Source organism: Esox lucius, chromosome 14 (genome assembly GCF_011004845.1).
Source record: "Esox lucius isolate fEsoLuc1 chromosome 14, fEsoLuc1.pri, whole genome shotgun sequence".
Taxonomy (NCBI): Eukaryota; Metazoa; Chordata; class Actinopteri; order Esociformes; family Esocidae; genus Esox; species Esox lucius.
Window position 1 is genome coordinate 33,355,562 of NC_047582.1, and position 18,913 is coordinate 33,374,474.

General features: G+C 42.4%; 1 protein-coding gene across 2 annotated transcripts in view; it reads left to right on the forward strand.

Moving 5' to 3' along the window:
* Positions 1–923: 923 nt before the first annotated feature.
* Positions 924–18,913, forward strand: part of kcnk3a (potassium channel, subfamily K, member 3a) — a 30,710-nt gene continuing 12,720 nt past the window's right edge. Inside the window, exon 1 of one of the 2 annotated variants that reach the window (XM_010878401.2) lies at positions 924–1,194. In XM_010878401.2, coding sequence (XP_010876703.1) covers positions 1,173–1,194 — 22 coding nt within the window. In that variant the 5' untranslated portion in view covers positions 924–1,172. Of the gene's footprint in view, positions 1,195–1,519; positions 2,296–18,913 lie in introns of those variants that run through there. The other variant, XM_010878400.3, reaches the window with a different exon arrangement.

Here is an 18,913-nt window from a genome sequence, read left to right on the forward strand (position 1 = left end):
TGGCATTTGTAGGAGCTGGCACTTCCTGGATTGCTTGTACCTAGTTGTTGAGTGGATGAATGTTTGTAGCATCCACTCAGTGTCCTGGGAACACTGCCTTGTTCCCCAGGTCCACTTACTCCACTTGAGACGTAGTCCTGCACTCTCCAATCTCTGGAGAAAAAAATTACCTAGCACTTTACAGTATTCTTCCTGTGACTGCGTCCAGTGATCAAAAAGCGAGACCGATCCTACCGTTGCAGCCATTTTCCGCTAGTTGCTTAACCTCCAAAACACACGATTCTTTCAGAGTCCGTCTAACAAGTGTTTTTACCTCGTCGCCACTTGTAATAGCTCAAAGAAACGGTTATGTAAATAACAAGCGATGGAATAGCTCTTAAACTCTGCCTTGAATTTATTAACATGAGAATGTTGTCACCAGCCTACTGTAACCACACAATCACACCCACAGCTGGAACATTCCAGAGCTCAAAAACATACCGAAAGATTTTCAACACTTGGTGGCTGATATGTGTAATTACTGCATATTTCACATTACCACAATCAGTTTAGTCCCAAATGGGGTTGAGAGAAAACCTAGGAACAGGGTTGGGCAGGTCGATCACCAGGAACAGGGTTGGGTAGCCCTGATTTACAAGGTTCTGAGCCTGACAATTTTCTGTTCTCATCATTCATTGCATCCAGCTGTTCCAGGTCTAAATAAATCCCTAAATAGAGAGCTGCTATGAATTTTCTTTGTGGAAATGGCTTTGATGGCCAGAGTTGAATACCTCTGATGTAGGGCCTTAACAGTCGTGATTGTGTTTTCATGGATATGCTTGACACATGCATGTTCCCCATAGTGGCACCTCGATCCTTCCCTCAGGAAACCAAAGTTATACAGCACACACATTCCAAGGTTTTGAATTTCACTTCTAGCTCGGTTCGCTTCAGTGGCGTGGACCCTTGAAGTTCTCGATAGCATTACGTACCGGAAACTAGAAAATCAAGGTCTCTGGAGATGTAGCCTTGAGATTGTCCATACATGTCTGTAATTGTGTCTGACATCCTCAGACAACAATCAGTTTTTTTCTTTCTACGCTCCATGCTCATTGCGGTACACAATATGACACCAAACAGGAGAAGAGTTGTTGTTTTTTCTTTTGAAATGAGCTGAGTGATTTTCATATTGCATGCTCCTGCATCTAACCACAGGTGAGGTCAATTGCAAATTAAATGAGAAATACCTGACCATAATATTTTCCTTTTTCTTTGTAAAATGAGATGACTCAATTCGAAAAAAAATAGTTTTGTTCAACTGCAAACCATTGTTTCCACAGTCTTCTGGAAGAAATTGCATTATTTTAATAAAGTGTTATGGTTATTTTGGCCACGATTGTACTATCACTTGAGAACTGGTTCACGTTCCTCTGCTCAGACATGACGTTCTCAAACCGGTTGAACCGGCACAGAGTTCCATAAGCAACCGCAATTCACGAAAAGAATCACACAGACCGACTCAGCTCCTTTGTCTCTTCTAAATCGTGGCTTTTCGTCCGAGCTGTGTCGGTCTGTGTGATTCTTTTCGCGAATTGCGGTTGCTTATGGAACTCTGTGCCGGTTCAACCGGTACAGGCAATCATCGGCTATTACATATGCGGTTTGCTGACGCGTGAAATACATTTTGTATGATCTGTTAGATGTGAGAGACGTCCTATCGGAGTAAGGTGCCATTTTCAGGGCTGAACAGAAAATAATATCACTAGGCTGCGTGTGGAATCTCTACCAACGAGGCCGTTGTTGTGACATGAGAACGCACACTCAAGCACGCGGTGAGGGGGTGGTGATTGGAGGGGGTGGTGCTGAAACGAACAGCTCCGAGAGTGAATGAGCGCTTCGGTAATAAAATCATCAGAGAGCTTTTGGTACATCACTGTCCCAGTTGAAAGAGCCAGCCTAGCCATGAACCAGCCGAGCTCCCCATCCTCAAGATCCGCGTTTAAACTTTTGGAGTCCGTCTGCTCACCCTGACCATGAAGAGACAAAACCTGAGGACACTTGCGCTCATCATTTGCACGTTCGTCTACCTGTTAGTTGGTGCGGCTGTCTTCGATGTATTGGAATCTACGAATGAGACGGACCAGAAGAGTAAAGTGTTGAAACGAAAGGAAACACTTAATGATAAATACCAATTTAACAACACAGACTTTTCAGAAATCGAGGAGGTGGTGCTGCAGCTGAAGCCTCATAAAGGCGGAGTACAGTGGAAATTCGCTGGATCTTTTTACTTCGCAATCACTGTGATCACAACCATAGGTAAGATCTGTTGCACCGGTGACGTCGTTTTACCTGCAGGTCTTGCATTTAAATGTTCGCGTAAATTAAAAAAAACATCTCGACGGTTTACGCGCCATGGCCTTTGCAAGTTCGAGAAGTGATTAAAACTATTGCCTTTTACGACCTTGTTAAAGAAGACTCATGGTCTATCCCATGTTTCATGCTATTTTTAGTAGACCAACAATAACATCTGCTTCAGTCAATTGTTGTTGAAAGCACGAGCTTGTCTGAAGCAAACGGACTCACACATTAAATGTGTTTACAGAAGCATGTATTTCTAAATCGCACGCGTATGACAGTTTATATTTAGTTATGGGAATCTTTAAACGTGAGATCTAATCAGTTAGATATACAATATTCATTAATTGATTCTTAAAGATTATACTGGTGCATGCGGCATGAGCTCGCTTTAACGTTGAACCCAATCAAATCGCTAAATGTAGGCCTATGCTTGTTTCACTTCCAACCAACAATCTGCTGCACCAATTTAATACTTAATTCTTTACTTTGTGACCTTCCTCAAGCCCAATACATCAAGCTTTGTACAGAAACGTGGGCGAGGAGACTACTATGGTTTGGACGGCCGAGTCCCGCTTGAAGTTACACTTTATTATCTGTTTAAATGTGAGATACCATCGCAAACGTCGTGTTTAATATTGTTAGGACCCTGCCGCTTTTTGGAAGGACTTCTCTAAACAATGTTGGGGAGTATGTTTTACAAAGTCATCTGTCAAAACCGTAGAACAAATATTATCGTTAACAGGTTGTCATCGTAATCCTCTCTGGAGGAGCAGGAGTAACGGCTCTGTGGCATCAGGTGCAACTGTTCAGCCTAAACAGAGCGCGGTCTTATAAACATCTCTACAAATAATATTATTCATGTTAAACATAACCATCTGATACTAATATTTAACTTTGAAGGTACTAGTCAAAAACACATCTAATTCGCAGGATTATGTCAACGGCCTCCTTTTATATTTCACCTCTAATGATATTTGGATAGGACATTTTAATTGAATGGTGTTAGAGAATAGTATTTTATTCCTCTTACTTCATATGACATGAAAACATGGAGTTGATCTTTGGAAAATTACTGGACGTGTGGAACCATTAGAGAATAATTTTTATTTGATAACTATTTCTTTTTACTGGCAGAATTGAAATCTAACCAACAGAACTTAATCTGAAACACTTTGGTCCTCCTGCACAACCTACATTTCACACACTCACTTGGTTTCACTCACACAATCCTGCCTTTGGCCCTAAGCTCACGCCGGCCTGTTCCTTCTAGTGATGTGTGTCTATTGACTCTGTGACGGTAAACCTACCCTATTTAGACAACTAACTGAATGTGAACCCGATCCGGGCGTGCCTGAAAGCAGATGTTGTAATTGTGAGCTCCACCGGCTGGCAGTGAATGTTGGGCTTTTACCCCGCCATTAACTGTTAATGACAGCACCGGATATGCACTGTCAAACTGTCCGTCCTGCTCGACATATTTGAACTGGCCTCGCTTTCACTCAAATGCCGACCAATTCAATACATACAACTTACTTAACATACTGCCATGACTTCACCGACCGTAACATGCTGTCATATCATTGGACACACCAAACCACAACTGCTTTTGTTAGGCACCCCAGTAGCTACTGACAGCAGCAGCGGCTAACTCTGCCCCGGGTCCACGCAGAACATAGAGCATTATATAACACACAACACAAATGAGTACTAAGACGGAAATAAATACGTTTGGTTTTGTCCGAGCAGGCTTTCAGATGTGTAGACCCTGTGAAACTGTCCGCTTGTACAGATAACACTCTTTTCATGTGCATGTCTTTCTCTCGTTTCAACACGCAATCCCAACAGTGTCAGTACAGATAATACCATACTGACTATAATACTGACAACTGAAACATGTTTACTATTGTTTATGACATGGAGAACAGCATCCGGTGTTGTGGTTATAAAAATACATAGCTTACGGTTCTGGCATACATACAATAATGCGCAATGGTCTGAGGGGAATAAGCATCTGTTTACAGAAGATATTTCTATTTTTTTTGTGGCTCAAGACTTTGGAAAGGGGGGGAAATTGTGTCACGTGTCCTTGGTAGTTACTGGCCTGCGAGAGGATGTCAAGAAATGGTCATGGAAAATGTTTGTGATGTTCTCTGCAGAAGCCAGAAGGATTCTGTGATAAAACCATAAATGAAATAAATCTGTGAACACTAAACAGACAGTGTTTTGAACGTTTCCATTACCGCCTTAGAGACCCATTTCTAAAAACGCTTCAAATCATCCTGACATTCTGACACTGCTGACGATCTTCCGTGTGTCTTTCCAGTGTTGTTACTAATAAGTCAGTCTAATTGCCTGTCTGAAGAAAGAGTAGAGTGTGCGAGAGAGGACAGGAAGGAAGGAGGGGAGGATGTCCAAGACCGTCCGCTAGCAGTTAGCCATCTTCACTCTGCAGATACGCAGGGGGGTGGGGTGGTGTCCAGTTATTTACCATCTCCTGGGAAAGATTGTTTTGATGGAAGGAATGCCATAAGGGGAGAATAAATAAGCAGCCAATTGGAGAGCCCTCTGTGAGTCGCTGAAGGGCCAGGAGAGAGTTGCAGCCTCTTGGCACGGGGACAGTAATCAAGTCTAGGAAACTTTCACACAGTGGATCTCTGATGTCAATACCATACATATATAATGTTACTGACGTCACCTGTGTATTTTGAAGGAAAATTCAGCTTGGTTTTGGTATTTGAAACTCACTGAGGATTATGGGCAAAATAGTCTTAACTCCTGAAGGATCGTCAGTGAAGTATTCGTTTTCTCCTGTCAAAAGCTAGAAATTGCTGCTTGACGTTAGCCTCAGTACAGAACTCAGAGGATAACCTAACCTATTCCAGGCCCGTTGTTTGAAACTCTCAGTTGGATGAAGTTGGATGAATTTGCTGTGCCTTGATTCCCTTCCCTAAAATGCTAAATAATAAGGGCCGTTTTAAAACAGTTTTTTTGTGATACCTGGAATAGACCAGGTAGTCCAGGGAGGCTGATCGATCGTGCACTTTTTGCCCCTAAAGCAAAATAGGGGCATCTGATTGAACTAATTGCATTCTTAACTAAAGACCCTGATTGCTGGTTTATTGGAGTCAGATGTGAACTGTAAGTAAGGCATTGAGGCAAAGTGTCACTAATCAGGCCTTCCTGGACTGGAATTGGCCCTTCCTGGAAAAGAGGGCCTCACCTGTAACTGCTACATTATGGCTGAGCCATAGCTATTAAAAGCTAAAAGAAAACTGTGATTCCATGCCTCATGAGAGTTGTCCAGGTGCTCTTCCAAGACTGCTGTGCTTACAGGGTTTGCTGTTGGTTTTATTCAGCAGTAATTTCATTTTTATTTCACCCCAGATAATGTTTGTCGTGGTTAAAACATTTGAGTCACCTTTGTCCTGAGTCATTTTATAAGAACGGTATAATGAAAGCATTTATCAAACAGAACAATCTATTTAGCCATTTAAATACACTTTGCGTTTATTCATACACAAATGCCACCTTGTTAATTTATCTTCATAGAGCATAATGACCCTTTTCAATTCAATTTAATTTCATAGTCTAAATATACTGTAGTTTAACACGCACCAGCCAAAACAAAGGAAACATCAAAATAGTATCTTAATAGGGTTCTTGATCATGATAAGCCAGCAGAACATTTTCAATACACCTTGACATATGTGGATCTGTGTGTGTTGTCCTATTGCGATTGGATGTCTTTTGCCAGTTCAACATAAAAAATGAGAAATGGTTCTCAATTGACTAAATAATGATTAAATGAATTAAAACATACAGCATTTCTATAATTGTCTGAAACTATTGGATGGATGCCACCCTATTATTCCCTAAGAAATGAGGTAGTGTTTTGTAATGTCTTCAAGGGATTTTGATCCTATTTTGTCTAGTTTAAAGCTGACTTGATCACGCCGGCTTACAGTCCTATGAATGAACGTTTTGCATGGTAAGCATGAAGCTGTTATCCACGGAAACAACAGGGCATGACATGACGGCAGATCACCAGCACAGTCGCCAGACATACTCCAGTTTCTCACATCTCTCTCAGAGTGGTGTGTGGAACCAGCTTCCTCAGACCGAAATAGTCTGCTTTGTTTAATCATTTTTCATTCTCTGCTGCCCTGAAAGGCGACACAAAAACCCATCAAATATTTTTTCAACATATCAGACGCTGAGATGACGGGGATTAGTTCCCTTTAATCTTCCAGTGGGTGATGTGGGAGGAGTGCCTGTGTGGTGTCAATGTGTTTTACCGTGATGTTTTCCTAGGATGACGGTCGGCCAGGGTTGTGGTTGAAGTACTAGCCGTATGTAACAGGCCTATTAAAATGCCTGAAACGTTCCATCATTCCCATGGAGGCCTGGTTGAATATGTACCTGGAACAAGGTTGTGTTGGATATTTCTGTGACCCTGCAGAGGGAAACAGATGTGATTATGTGACTCAATAGAAAGGGCGGTGCTTATGTCCCAACATTTTGAAGTCACTCAACTGAAGTACAACTCGAAGCGGTTAAAAGTGATGGCTGGAGAGTTTGGGATTGGGGACAAAATGTAACCCTGGTCCAATGTCCTCCGAGAGCATTCAGCCTTTTTTAAATGTAAGCTGTGCCCTTTCATATGGGCCAAGCAGTCACATTAATTTCTGCGTTCATGGCAGATCTGCCCCGGAGACACGTTTGAGTCAGTAAATCTACCAGGTGCTCACTGAGGGTACTGATGCTATAGTGAGAGCTGTTACTGCCTGGTACTGTCTGGTTCTGGTACTGCCTGGTTCTGACCGGCAGTTATAGGGTCCGGTGCCACTCACACCCAGGTCTCCAGAGGCGATGTCACTGCGAATTTATATTTGTCTTGATCGTGAGCGAAGGGGGCTGTTTCTTGCTGGAGAGCAACGCCTGGCGTAATACAAGCTTATTATGTTGTTTGACTTGTTCATTATGTAAGGGGCAGAAAAGGGCTTGGAGATTACTATTGTCTAATCATTATAATAAGCAGCAAGAATTCATAGCTAAAAAAAAAAATCCTAAGTGTACTGCTTTATGTTTTTGAGGTTGAGTGAAAGACTTGAGTTCTTCTCAATGAGCTTTGGTGGTATCATCCAAATGGAAAACCTTAGAAAACACTTGACAAGGAGTCACTCTTGTCCAGACTGTTATGCTAACCATGCCAACAGTATTGGTTACCAATGACTCGCAAGTCTGCCTTCAGCTTAATTTGTCCTGGACACAGAATCGTACAAATGGTTTCTGAAGGGTTCATCTGAATCAAGTGAAGTAAATAAAGGTTGTCGTTGGCAAAATGTTGAACTGTACCTTTTAATATTGTATATCTCTCCACCCCACCAGTTCAGTCTGTTTAATCCAATTCAAGAGGTGGCTTTTCCATGTGGTGTTTTCTGAATGGAACGTCAGACTTAATCACATCACCCCACCAGAATATTACATTATGAGCCGCTCCTCAAGCCAGAGGTTCCATACGCACGCACAGATCAGCGCACGTCCACACATTCTTAGTGACTCCGGGACAGGTATAGTAATATGATTGATGTGCTAATCCTTCAGTTGGAAATGTGAGAGTACAAGTGCGCCACCACAGACACAAGTGACACAGTGTGTCAAGAAAACGCCAGTCAAACGGAACTCATAACGGTGCGCCGTGTTGAATTGCTGTGATGGGAATGAGCACAGCTTACTGGTACAAATGTGTTGACGTCATTTGTTTTGATAGCTTATGAATAACCGTTGGCACAGAGTTCTCTGTCAAGTGTCCTTCATGGAACGTAACCACACGTGGACACCTTAAACACCCTATGTACAGAGCTTTAAAAGTGTTAAACCCGTATCTCCAACTCTCCTGGAGAGTTGTGTTACTCAACTCGTACCCTATGAGGTCCGGAGCCTGCTGGTTTTCTGTTCCACCTCATCGTTAGTTCCACCCCACCTGGTATTCCAGGTCTGAATGAGTCAGTGATTAGAGGGTTGCAGTGAAACAATGCAGTGGACTTGGTTTTGAGGCCTGGGGTTCAATACCACTAGATTTCTGGAAAATTATGAATTACACAATTGCAGTGGACAGTTGTGTTGCTTCCTGGGTCTAAATGTCCTCCATACACATTACCTCATTAAATACCCTCTGACACAGGTCATGTAAGTGGCTTTGATATTCACTGGTATGTGCTGTATATCAAAGCCTATTGGGCATGTCAGGCCAGTAGATATTTCCTAAACACAGAAGTAATAAACTTCAGCAGGACATGAGATTTGCTTGAGCTGTTGAATCAGGTGTGCTTGTAATGCAGTGAATCAGGTGTGCTTGTAATGCAGTGAATCAGGTGTGCTTGTAATGCAGTGAATCAGGTGTGCTTGTAATGCAGTGCCAGAAATAGGATGATTTGACTGGAGGAACTGGGAGACCCCGAAGGAGGACCGGTTGAAATGAAGTGCCTCAGTTATTTGCTAGCGGGTGCAAATAACGTTACAGACAGAATTCCTCTCTATGTAACAGAAATCGGAGGCAATTGTAGTGTCACCATCAGCTGATCCGATGTCCACGAGTTCCAAGGCAACGCCTGAGCGAGGTGATACAAGTGTAATGTCATGCTGCCCTTTGCTGGTTATATTTCCAGGCACGTTGAACCGCAGTTGATCTGAAATTCTGAATAATCTAAAGCGCCTCATTTGAGAGAGAGAAACGGGGTGAGAGAGGAACCCTCCTCTGCATATTTGGACATGTGAATGTGTTCTGCGAGTGGTTTTTCTCTCCTGCAGCTGGGGATTTGTGTGTGTGTGTGTGTGTGTGTGTTTGATGTTGGGAAGAGCAATATGACATGCTATAATCCCAAGGCACAACACACGTTCGTTCTCCCTCTTTCCCTCTCTTTCTCACTTTCTCTTACTATCTCTCTTTCTCTCTCTCCCTCTGTGCCGTGCAGCAGTCATTAAAGCAAACACTTCCCATAGAGGGACAGCAGTATGATTTTCCATCAGAATGAATCATAAAAAAAAAAAAAGACACGCGCAGGCACCCCTCGCATCAATATTTGCCAAGGCGGTTTCTATCTGAATGCCCTGCATTGTGTGGAAGCTGTTTGATGTTTCCAAGACATCCCTGGTTGCATTGTGAACAATACCCTAAACCTTAAGAGACGCATTGTTTTTGACCACACTAACTCAGGTAGTAGACTGTATCTGACCAGAGGGGCTGTGCGGTTTGGAAAACCAAACCTAGTGTGTTTACAACCCACCCTGATGGATGACCCTCATTGGCTGTATTCATCATAACCATCCTGAAATGGCCATCTCCTCACTGAGGATACATCCAGGCCTTTAGTTTCACCAGGTGTTGTATATAAACACAGCCTGGTTTGATTGTTTTAGTAGCGCCTTATCTCGCATGTTTCTGGCTCCAAGACACTTTTTTTGTGAGCGTTTTGATATACCCACCATATTAGCTGCTAGATGACATGTTTCTGATACTGAACGTGGTGCTGAGTAGCTTCAGCCCTCCCCGCCCCATACTGGGCTCGAACCCAGGTCCTCCGCTTCACAACAACCGTGGACTCTCTTCTTGGCAATGTTCTAACCGGTTGAGATACACAAATCTGTTGTACAGCAGTTGGACAGTCCCTATCGGTGACATTTTAATCTAGCAGTGAGCGTGAGATTACGATACATTTTTAACTCCGTCACAAGTGAAATTTTACCTTTTCTTTTGTCAAGTTACGTTTACATTTTTGCTTTTTCCTTGCTCCTTCCCTTTCAGCAGAGCCTCGATGCGTCTTGCTCTGTAGTGCTTTTGCACTTTGTAGTTTCAGTCTGGAAACCTTCAAAACATTTAGTGACAACTGCCAATGTAAACTTTTTGTCGATAGAGCTTTGATTTTGGTTACAAAACTACTAGTGGCAAATCATACTCGAAGTAATGTAAATTTTTCATGAGTTTGAGATTAATAGACCATTTAGTTAGATCATTTCTTTACAACCGCCACTAGTTTGGCAAAAAATCTTTGAACCTTTGAAAAAGTAACCTGTGAAAGTTCCCCTCCCTATACAAGTGTGTAATCTTGGTGTTCTGATAGACTCAGACCTCACATTTAACAGTCATATCAAAGCGGTCACCAAAACAGCATTCTATCATCTAAAGAATATAGCCAGAATCTTGGTGTCCCAAAAAAACCAAGAAAAGCTCATCCATGCTGTTATTTCTAGTGGGGTTGACTACTGGTACTGGCCTCTTAACTGGACTCCCGAAAAAGACTGTAAAACAGCTGCAGCTCATTCAGAATGCTGCTGCTAGAATGTTAACCAGGACCAAGAGACCAGAGCACATCACTCCGGTTCTTAATTATTTGCATTGGCTTCCAGTCAGTTACAGAATAGATTTCAAAGTGGTGCTTTTAGTTTATAAATCTCTGAATGGTTTAGGACCCGAATACATTTCTGATATGTTTGAAGAATAATAACCGAGCAGGGCTCTTAGATCCATGAACACAGGTCAGCTAGTAGAGCCCAGAGTCCAAACTAAACATGGAGAAGCTGCTTTTAGCCCTTATGCTGAACACAACTGGAATAAACTACCAGAAGATCTTAGACGTGCCCCAAACGTATACATTTTTTAATACAGGTTAAAAACACTTCTCTTCTCACATGCCTGTGACTGAGCACTTAAACTTAACCACACTGTTTAGCCTTATAACTTTCCACTTTTAATCTTTATATGTTTTCTTATTGTATTTTTTTATTATTATGGTGTATTCATTTGCTTTGATGTTTTCATTTGAGTATTTGTTTTTGTTATTGTTTTCATATATTTTTCTTTGTAAAGCACATTGAATTGCTTCGATGCATGAATTGTGCTATATAAATAAACTTGCTTGCTTGCTTCACAATGCCGGCTGTAATTAGAGTTGCCTCACAACTCCCAGCTGTTCGGTTTGTGCATTTGATATTACCTCCGTGAGCCACTGTTGATGCGGGATACTGTCAGACGCTACCGATAAAAGCAATGAACACTGTTTACCCTGAGGCCCTCAAAGGGACCTTATGAACACATTGGTCCTGTGTGACTGATGGAGACAAAGGGTGGCAACACCTGAATCGCCTGCCTAACTGAGATGTTCCCAGGTTCCATTTGCTTTCCAGACAAATCTGGGTAGAAATGCTATTTGTTTAAAGGCGTTAATTGCGTTTGATTAAGCGCACCTGGCAAAATGTGAGACAAATGGTCCCAGGCGCAGCGGTCTATAGCACTGTTGCGCCGAGCTGTCCACCAACGGTCTAGCTTCGGGCCTTGCCTATGCCACTTGGCTGGGAACGTCGTGGGCCAGTTCATACTGGTGTGGAGGGCTGGGATCAACATCACAGGCTCACCAGTCATCACCAGTCATCACCAGTCATCACCAGTCATCACCAGTCATCACCAGTCATCACCAGTCATCACCAGTCATCACCAGATTGGGATGAATGTTGTGAAAAGAGGGAAGAGGACATGGACACCACATGCATCTGTAGTGAAATAACAATTCATTTGGTTTTCTCTTACTGTAATACATATTCTCTTTTGATTTCCAGGAGGATGATATGATTAATCAGCAGTAATCAACTGCAAAACATCGTAAAAAACTCAGATATAGGGCTATTGCAATGTAACCACTCTGAAATTCATAGCCCGGGCTATGGTTTTGAAGACTGACAATCCATGATGTAAAAGTATAGTCTTAACCAGCCTACAGTCTTGGTTAAGGTTCTTTAAGAAACACCGGAATAGAACAAGCTAATATTTAGAATTCTGATTGGGTACAACAGTTGAAGTAAGTTCATGACGAATTCATAGGCTATATTTCCTCGAATCGCTGGATTAGGATTTTACAAATCCAAAAATAACTGTAACCCAACCCCAGATTGTTCCATTTAAACAGAATGTCAGAAGGAAAATAAAAGGCCTGGCCTGGGCCGGCATTTGAGTACAGACATCGGAGGTACCATTACTGGTTCATACAACGTCTAAATAAGATCCATTAGTTGATTTAATTGTCCCTGAAGGCATTAGTCACTATGCTGGGTGCCCTCCAGTTGTCCTGTGAAATGCTATGTGATAGCTTCTCTGTTTGGCTTGGGGCCCACAAAGGGAGCAGAAAGTGTTTGACCATCCATGACTCTGGAATAGAGCCATCGCCACGCTAGCCAACTGTCATGTCGGATTGTGTGTGCTGGGGCGTGGGGTCAGGCAGATAAAGCAGTAGAAGGTCCCCTCCCCAGATATTTGCAAACCAGGCCATGCTTGCTGGCCCCCACAGATATTTACAGACAGGGTCCTGCATGCTGGGAACCACAGATATTTACAGACAGGGTCCTGCAGACAGGGACCCACAGATATTTAAGGACAGGGTCCTGCTGGCAGGGACCCAGATATTTACAGACAGGGTCCTGCTGGCAGGGACCCAGATATTTACAGACAGGGTCCTGCATGCTGGGACCCACAGATATTTATGCACAGGGACCTGCAGGCAGGGTCCCTGAGATGTTTACAGATAGGGTCATGCACTCTGCTGGTAATCCTAGACATTGTAGCTAGTCGTCCCATTGAAAATACTTGCTCAGTATGATGTACTTACGTGTGTGTGTGTGTGTTTGCACATGTGGTGTGTGCTGAACTGCCTGCTGTCGTATAAACGTTTGGGAGGAATCTCACGTGTTATGTTATGATGTGTGACCCTGTTCCTGCCCAAACTGTCACGGCTGCCCGTCTTTGGTTGGAAGAGCCGGCTCCCAGTGATCCAAAATGAGCTTGGCGAACCCCTCCACTGTTGGAGAGATCGGCTGGCCCCACTCAACCTCCCTCTTCATTCCCGTCCTCCATCTCAATGCCTGCGGTCTGCCAGGGTCTTCCCTTCAGTGCCTACCCTCACCTGGAGCTGATGTCTGTTTCCCATCGGCCCTGTGTCCTGACAGCCATGCGACTCGTGGACTTGCTGGCTAGACTGATGCCGGGCCACATCATCCCTTCTCCCGCTGTCTGTATATTCCAGCAATCCGATCGTGCAGAAGGGCTCCGCTCACAGTAAATTAGGAAGATGGCGTTTGGAGTTATTGGAGGGGTGGAGATGAGGACAAAGAGAGAGGGAGCGACAAGGGCAAAGAGAGGGAGTGATGAGGAGAGAAGGTGGGGGAGAGAGACAGAGACAAGGGCAAAGAGGGGGAGTGATGAGGAGAGAGGGTGGGGGAGAGAGAGAGAGAGACAAGGACAAAGAGAGGGAGTGATGAGGAGAGAAGGTGGGGGAGAGAGAGAGAGACAAGGACAAAGAGAGAGGGTAAGCACTGGAGAGAGGGAGAGAGTGACAGACAAAAGATATTTGTGAAAAGGGCATCGACGTAGCAAAGCATGAAGTTGCACGTGGCAAATGACTTAATCAGGGCAATAAAATGTATCAGAATATGCCATTAAAACAAATCTCAAATGAAACAATGTACCAGAATACGCCATAAAAAAAAATCTCAAATGAAACAATGTACCAGAATACACCATTAAAACAAATCTCAAATGAAACAATGTACCAGAATACGTAATTAAAACAAATCTCAAATGAAACAATGTACCAGAATACGCCATTAAAACAAATCTCAAATGAAATAATGTACCAGAATACGCCATTAAAACAAATCTCAAATGAAACAATGTACCAGAATACAAGACAAATCTCAAATGAAATAATGTACCAGAATACGCCATTAAAACAAATCTCAAATGAAACAATGTACCAGAATACGCCATTAAAACAAATCTCAAATGAAACAATGCAGAATTACCTGTGGAACTTCACTGCACGACACCTTGTCTTTCCACATACGTGCTTCCAGGACACGTGTGACCTTGTAGTGATTGCCGGTGACACGGACAGGTGCCTGCCTTAAATAACCTGCCGTTTGCGATCAGGGCTAACAGTAATGATAACTGCCTACAGTACGCGATCAGGGCTAACAGTAATGATAACAGCCTACAGTACGCGATCAGGGCTAACAATAATGATAACAGCCTACAGTACGCGATCAGGGCTAACAGTAATGATAACAGCCTACAGTACGTGATCAGGGCTAACAGTAATGATAACAGCCTACAGTACGCGATCAGGGCTAACAGTAATGATAACAGCCTACAGTACGCGATCAGGGCTAACAGTAATGATAACAGCCTACAGTACGCGATCAGAGCTAACAGTAATGATAACAGCCTACAGTACGCGATCACGGCTAACAGTAATGATAACAGCCTACAATACGCGATCACGGCTAACAGTAATGATAACAGCCTACAGTACGCGATCACGGCTAACAGTAATGATAACAGCCTACAGTACGCGATCACGGCTAACAGTAATGATAACAGCCTACAGTACGCGATCACGGCTAACAGTAATGATAACAGCCTACAGTACGCGATCACGGCTAACAGTAATGATAACAGCCTACAGTACGCGATCACGGCTAACAGTAATGATAACAGCCTACAGTACGCGATCAGGGCTAACAGTAATGATAACAGCCTACAGTACGCGATCACGTCTAACGGTAATGATAACTACATGCGCGTCACCTAGGCCACACATCATCGTCGGCAGGGTTAGGCTGGCACGGCCAGAGGGCAGGGACCATGCGTTGCCCGATGACGGGAATATAATGAAGAGGGGTGTTGTGAGATTATATTACGTTATAAGACAAGCACCTAAAACCTGTCTTAAGGACATTTGCCACTTAGGTGTTGGGCAGTTACTAATTTGTTGCATAAAACCCCAAAAGGCACACACGCATGCTAATGAAGACAAATTACACAATCTATGGAATACTAAAACATTATGTGAAATACTAAAACATTCTGTGGAATGCTAAAATGGGCTGCGCAAAAAAGCCCATCTTCACACTTGTATAATTTATAGCACTAGTCAATGTACTTTTTGGACAAACAGAAGTGACCTGTGTAGTATTTTCTAACATCTTCTCCAGAGATGGTTCGTTGGCTTGTGCAGGAAGCCCTTGGGCCGTCTATGAGATGTTAGAAAAGGTAAATTTTAAAAACCGCAACTGACATTTTATGACATACAATGTATATGGTATTTACCACAAACAAACAAGTTTTGTGTGTTTGCTCTGATGGAACATTTGTTTTTGTGTTTTCTTTGGTAGATGGTCGTTATTTCAAAGCTCTATCAAAATACTAAGTGGGGGACAGCAGTGAAACTCTCTGACACTGTGTTATCGCTACCCTGACCCTGCTCACATTGACTGAGAGAGTTGTGTCCAACATTTACTTCAGGGGATTTATGGACAGAGACAAATCTTAGATATTCATTATTCCCCTTTAACCCTTTAACCCAGCACCTAAACTGGAAATATCTATATATTTCTGCTGCTCACTTGAAAAATTGGAAACTTAAGTGGCTCTCATTCAAGTTATCCATCAAAGTATGAGAAAAAGGAAATTTTACAGTTGCTCAATAAGCAATGACAGCAAATGTTAACCTTCCTCATCTGATTGAGTTACAAAGTTACTAATACTGTTCCATGTAAGTTATTAATACTGTTCCATTCTATGTTACTAGTACTGTTCCATTCTGTTACTAGTAATTTACAGTTCCTCTTGGTTATTGATAGTTAGCCATTCTGAGTAACTACTAGCAGTTATTCTAGGTTTCTACTACCATTTCAGATGTGTGTTTTGCTGTGTAAATAGTGTAATTTGTTTGTTTTCTCCCTATATATTGTGTTGGTAATGATCAATGTGTTTTACATTATTCTTGTTCGGTGTGTAGTATTGTACACTTGCAGCCTTTTACCTTTGTCCACTACAGAAGTGACAATTTGAATTTGTTCTCGAATTAAGTAACTGCTAAATAAATCTAATTAGAGATCAGATTTTGTGTACAGGCAAAAAACACATCTTTAACAGTAAGAATGTGTCTACTTCCTTCTCTCCTTTTTCTCCACTTTCCCGCCCTCTGTGGTCTACCTGTGTACCTCAGCCATCCAATCCCCTGGCCCCTGTCGTAAACCAGTGGTGGGCCTGACAGTGTGTCCCTGTCAACTGTGTATCATGTCTATAAATCATGTGACTGATTAATCAGTTAATCCTTCCTGGATCTGCTCGGAATGCCTCACTTGCTGACCTCATGGAAAACCAATTGCTGCCAAGGTTTCCTCTCATATCCCCTAAAAAGGAACCTAGAGGGAAAGTGCATTGAAATAGCCCCTGTTTTTTCCTTTTCTTTTTTTGAAAGGGACTGCAGGAAATAATAAGCCTGATTTCCATTGGTCTGAAGCACCATAGGAATGACTGTCCATAAATGAGATGAGCTTGGTGGCCTTGATGAGGCAGTTGCATTTGGTTTTTGTTGTTGTCCTTGCATGTGGACCGTGGTGGTGGTGGAGGTTGGATGTGGATGGTGGTGATGGAGGTGGATGGTGGCGATGAAGGTGGATTGTGATTATGGAGGTGGATGGTGGTTATGGAGGTGGATGGTGGCGATGAAGGTGGATTGTGATTATGGAGGTGGATGGTGGTTATGGAGGTGGATGGTGGTTATGGAGGTGGATGGTGGTTATGGAGGTGTATTGTGGTGATGGAGGCATATGGTGGTGATGGAGGTATATGGTGGTGATGGAGGTGTATTGTGGTCATGGAGGTGTATTGTGGTGATGGAGGCATATGGTGGTGATGGAGGTATATGGTGGTGATGGAGGTATATGGTGGTGATGGAGGTGTAATGTGGTGATGGAGGTGTAATGTGGTGATGGAGGTGTATTGTGGTGATGGAGGTATATGGTGGTGATGGAGGTGTATTGTGGTTATGGAGGTGTATTGTGCTGATGGAGGCATATGGTGGTGATGAAGGTATATGGTGGTGATGGAGGTGTAATGTGGTGATGGAGGTATATTGTGGTGATGGAGGTGTCTATGGTGTTTATTTGAGTACATATCTTTGTTTTCTGTTGGTCCTTTCCCTTTGCAACACTGCCTTTTGACTGACTTACCCTGAGGAAATACGTTGCAACAAATAAATGGACCAACTTCAAAAACTGAATTCAGTGATTTCCTGCAGTGATTTCCTGTTGTGGTGATGACATTATCACAGCGTCCGGCCAGGGGCCTCAGCTGTGGGGCCTCAGAGTGACGACGATGAAGTACCTGGCGTAGGAGCTCTGATCTCACAGGAGGTTTAACCGAGTTAAACCCCAAAAAGTGCTGCGCTGCCAATGGCTTTTCAGATAAGAAATGTCCCTCATCGCTGTGTGACTGTGTTGGTCTGTTTGAACTGCTGGACCAGATCTGGCCCCTACGGTCACAGATCATGGGTTGACATAAACGTGAGAGCCTTCCGACCCCTGGCTCGCATCAGCTGAAGTCAATTCACGTTGTGCTTGTGGAAAATTACGGAGGCTTCAGTGGAATGGCTTCTGACGCTAGCATCAACAGACACATGCAAGAACTTGGTGGTGTTTCTTTAGAATCTGACACAGATCCACAATCAAACTATTTATTATTTTAGTTGGAGATAAATGATATTGTCTTACATAGTGGCTAGATAAAGTAAAAACAACAGGATGTTTGCTTTTGCGGGAATGAACAATCCATTTCATATGTTTCTTGGACATGAGCTGCGAGTCAAATTTGTCAATGGAACAAAAAAAGATGTATTGACATTTTAGTCAGGTAGCAGATTATCTTATTCATAGTCTGCCTGTTGTGGAATTGTCAGGTTGAACCCTTCGTCTCTTCCATCAGTGGCAGGCTTTTTTATGTCCTCTACAATAGCAGAGATTAAAAGAGTAGATACATTAATGTTCTTTCAAGCTCTCTGTGAAATATATTTTCTATAATAAAATAAGTGTTTGAACGTGGTGTGAGAAAACAATTTTAAAAGGTTGGTCGAGGAATCAAGGAGTTGATTGGAAAGTATCTTCCTAAGAAAATGTATACCCATTCATTCACAACCCTCAAAAAATAACCAAACTAGTTTACCAAACTAGGGACAATAATACATGATCAAACATTATACTATTTAAATAGGGCAAAAACATCTTATATTCATAATTTCCAGATTATTATGTTACAAACTTGATCCCCAAAAGTGGATCATACAAATTGCACACAAATTTTTTTTGTAACATCATACAAAATGTATGACATAGTACAGACAACAGGGTTACATTGTACATTAAATAACAGGGACAAGTTTTGGCTCTTTAATCAGACAAAAATTAACTCAATAACTGATGATGGATCCATGTAAGTAATAAATATTACTGTGAATTTTTTGTCCTGGATCATTGTTTCCCATTAGAGACTACTCTAAATAGAAATTATATCACAATTAATCACTTATATGATTCACATCCTGGCTCCTAAAAGCTTTTTCTCATCTTTCATCTAATTGAAGATTATGAAATCCACTAAAAGTTTGTAAAAAAATAATGTTTTCTAAGTATAGACTTTTACACTCAATGACCCTTGAAATTAATTATCATTCTAACATAACGGGACTCA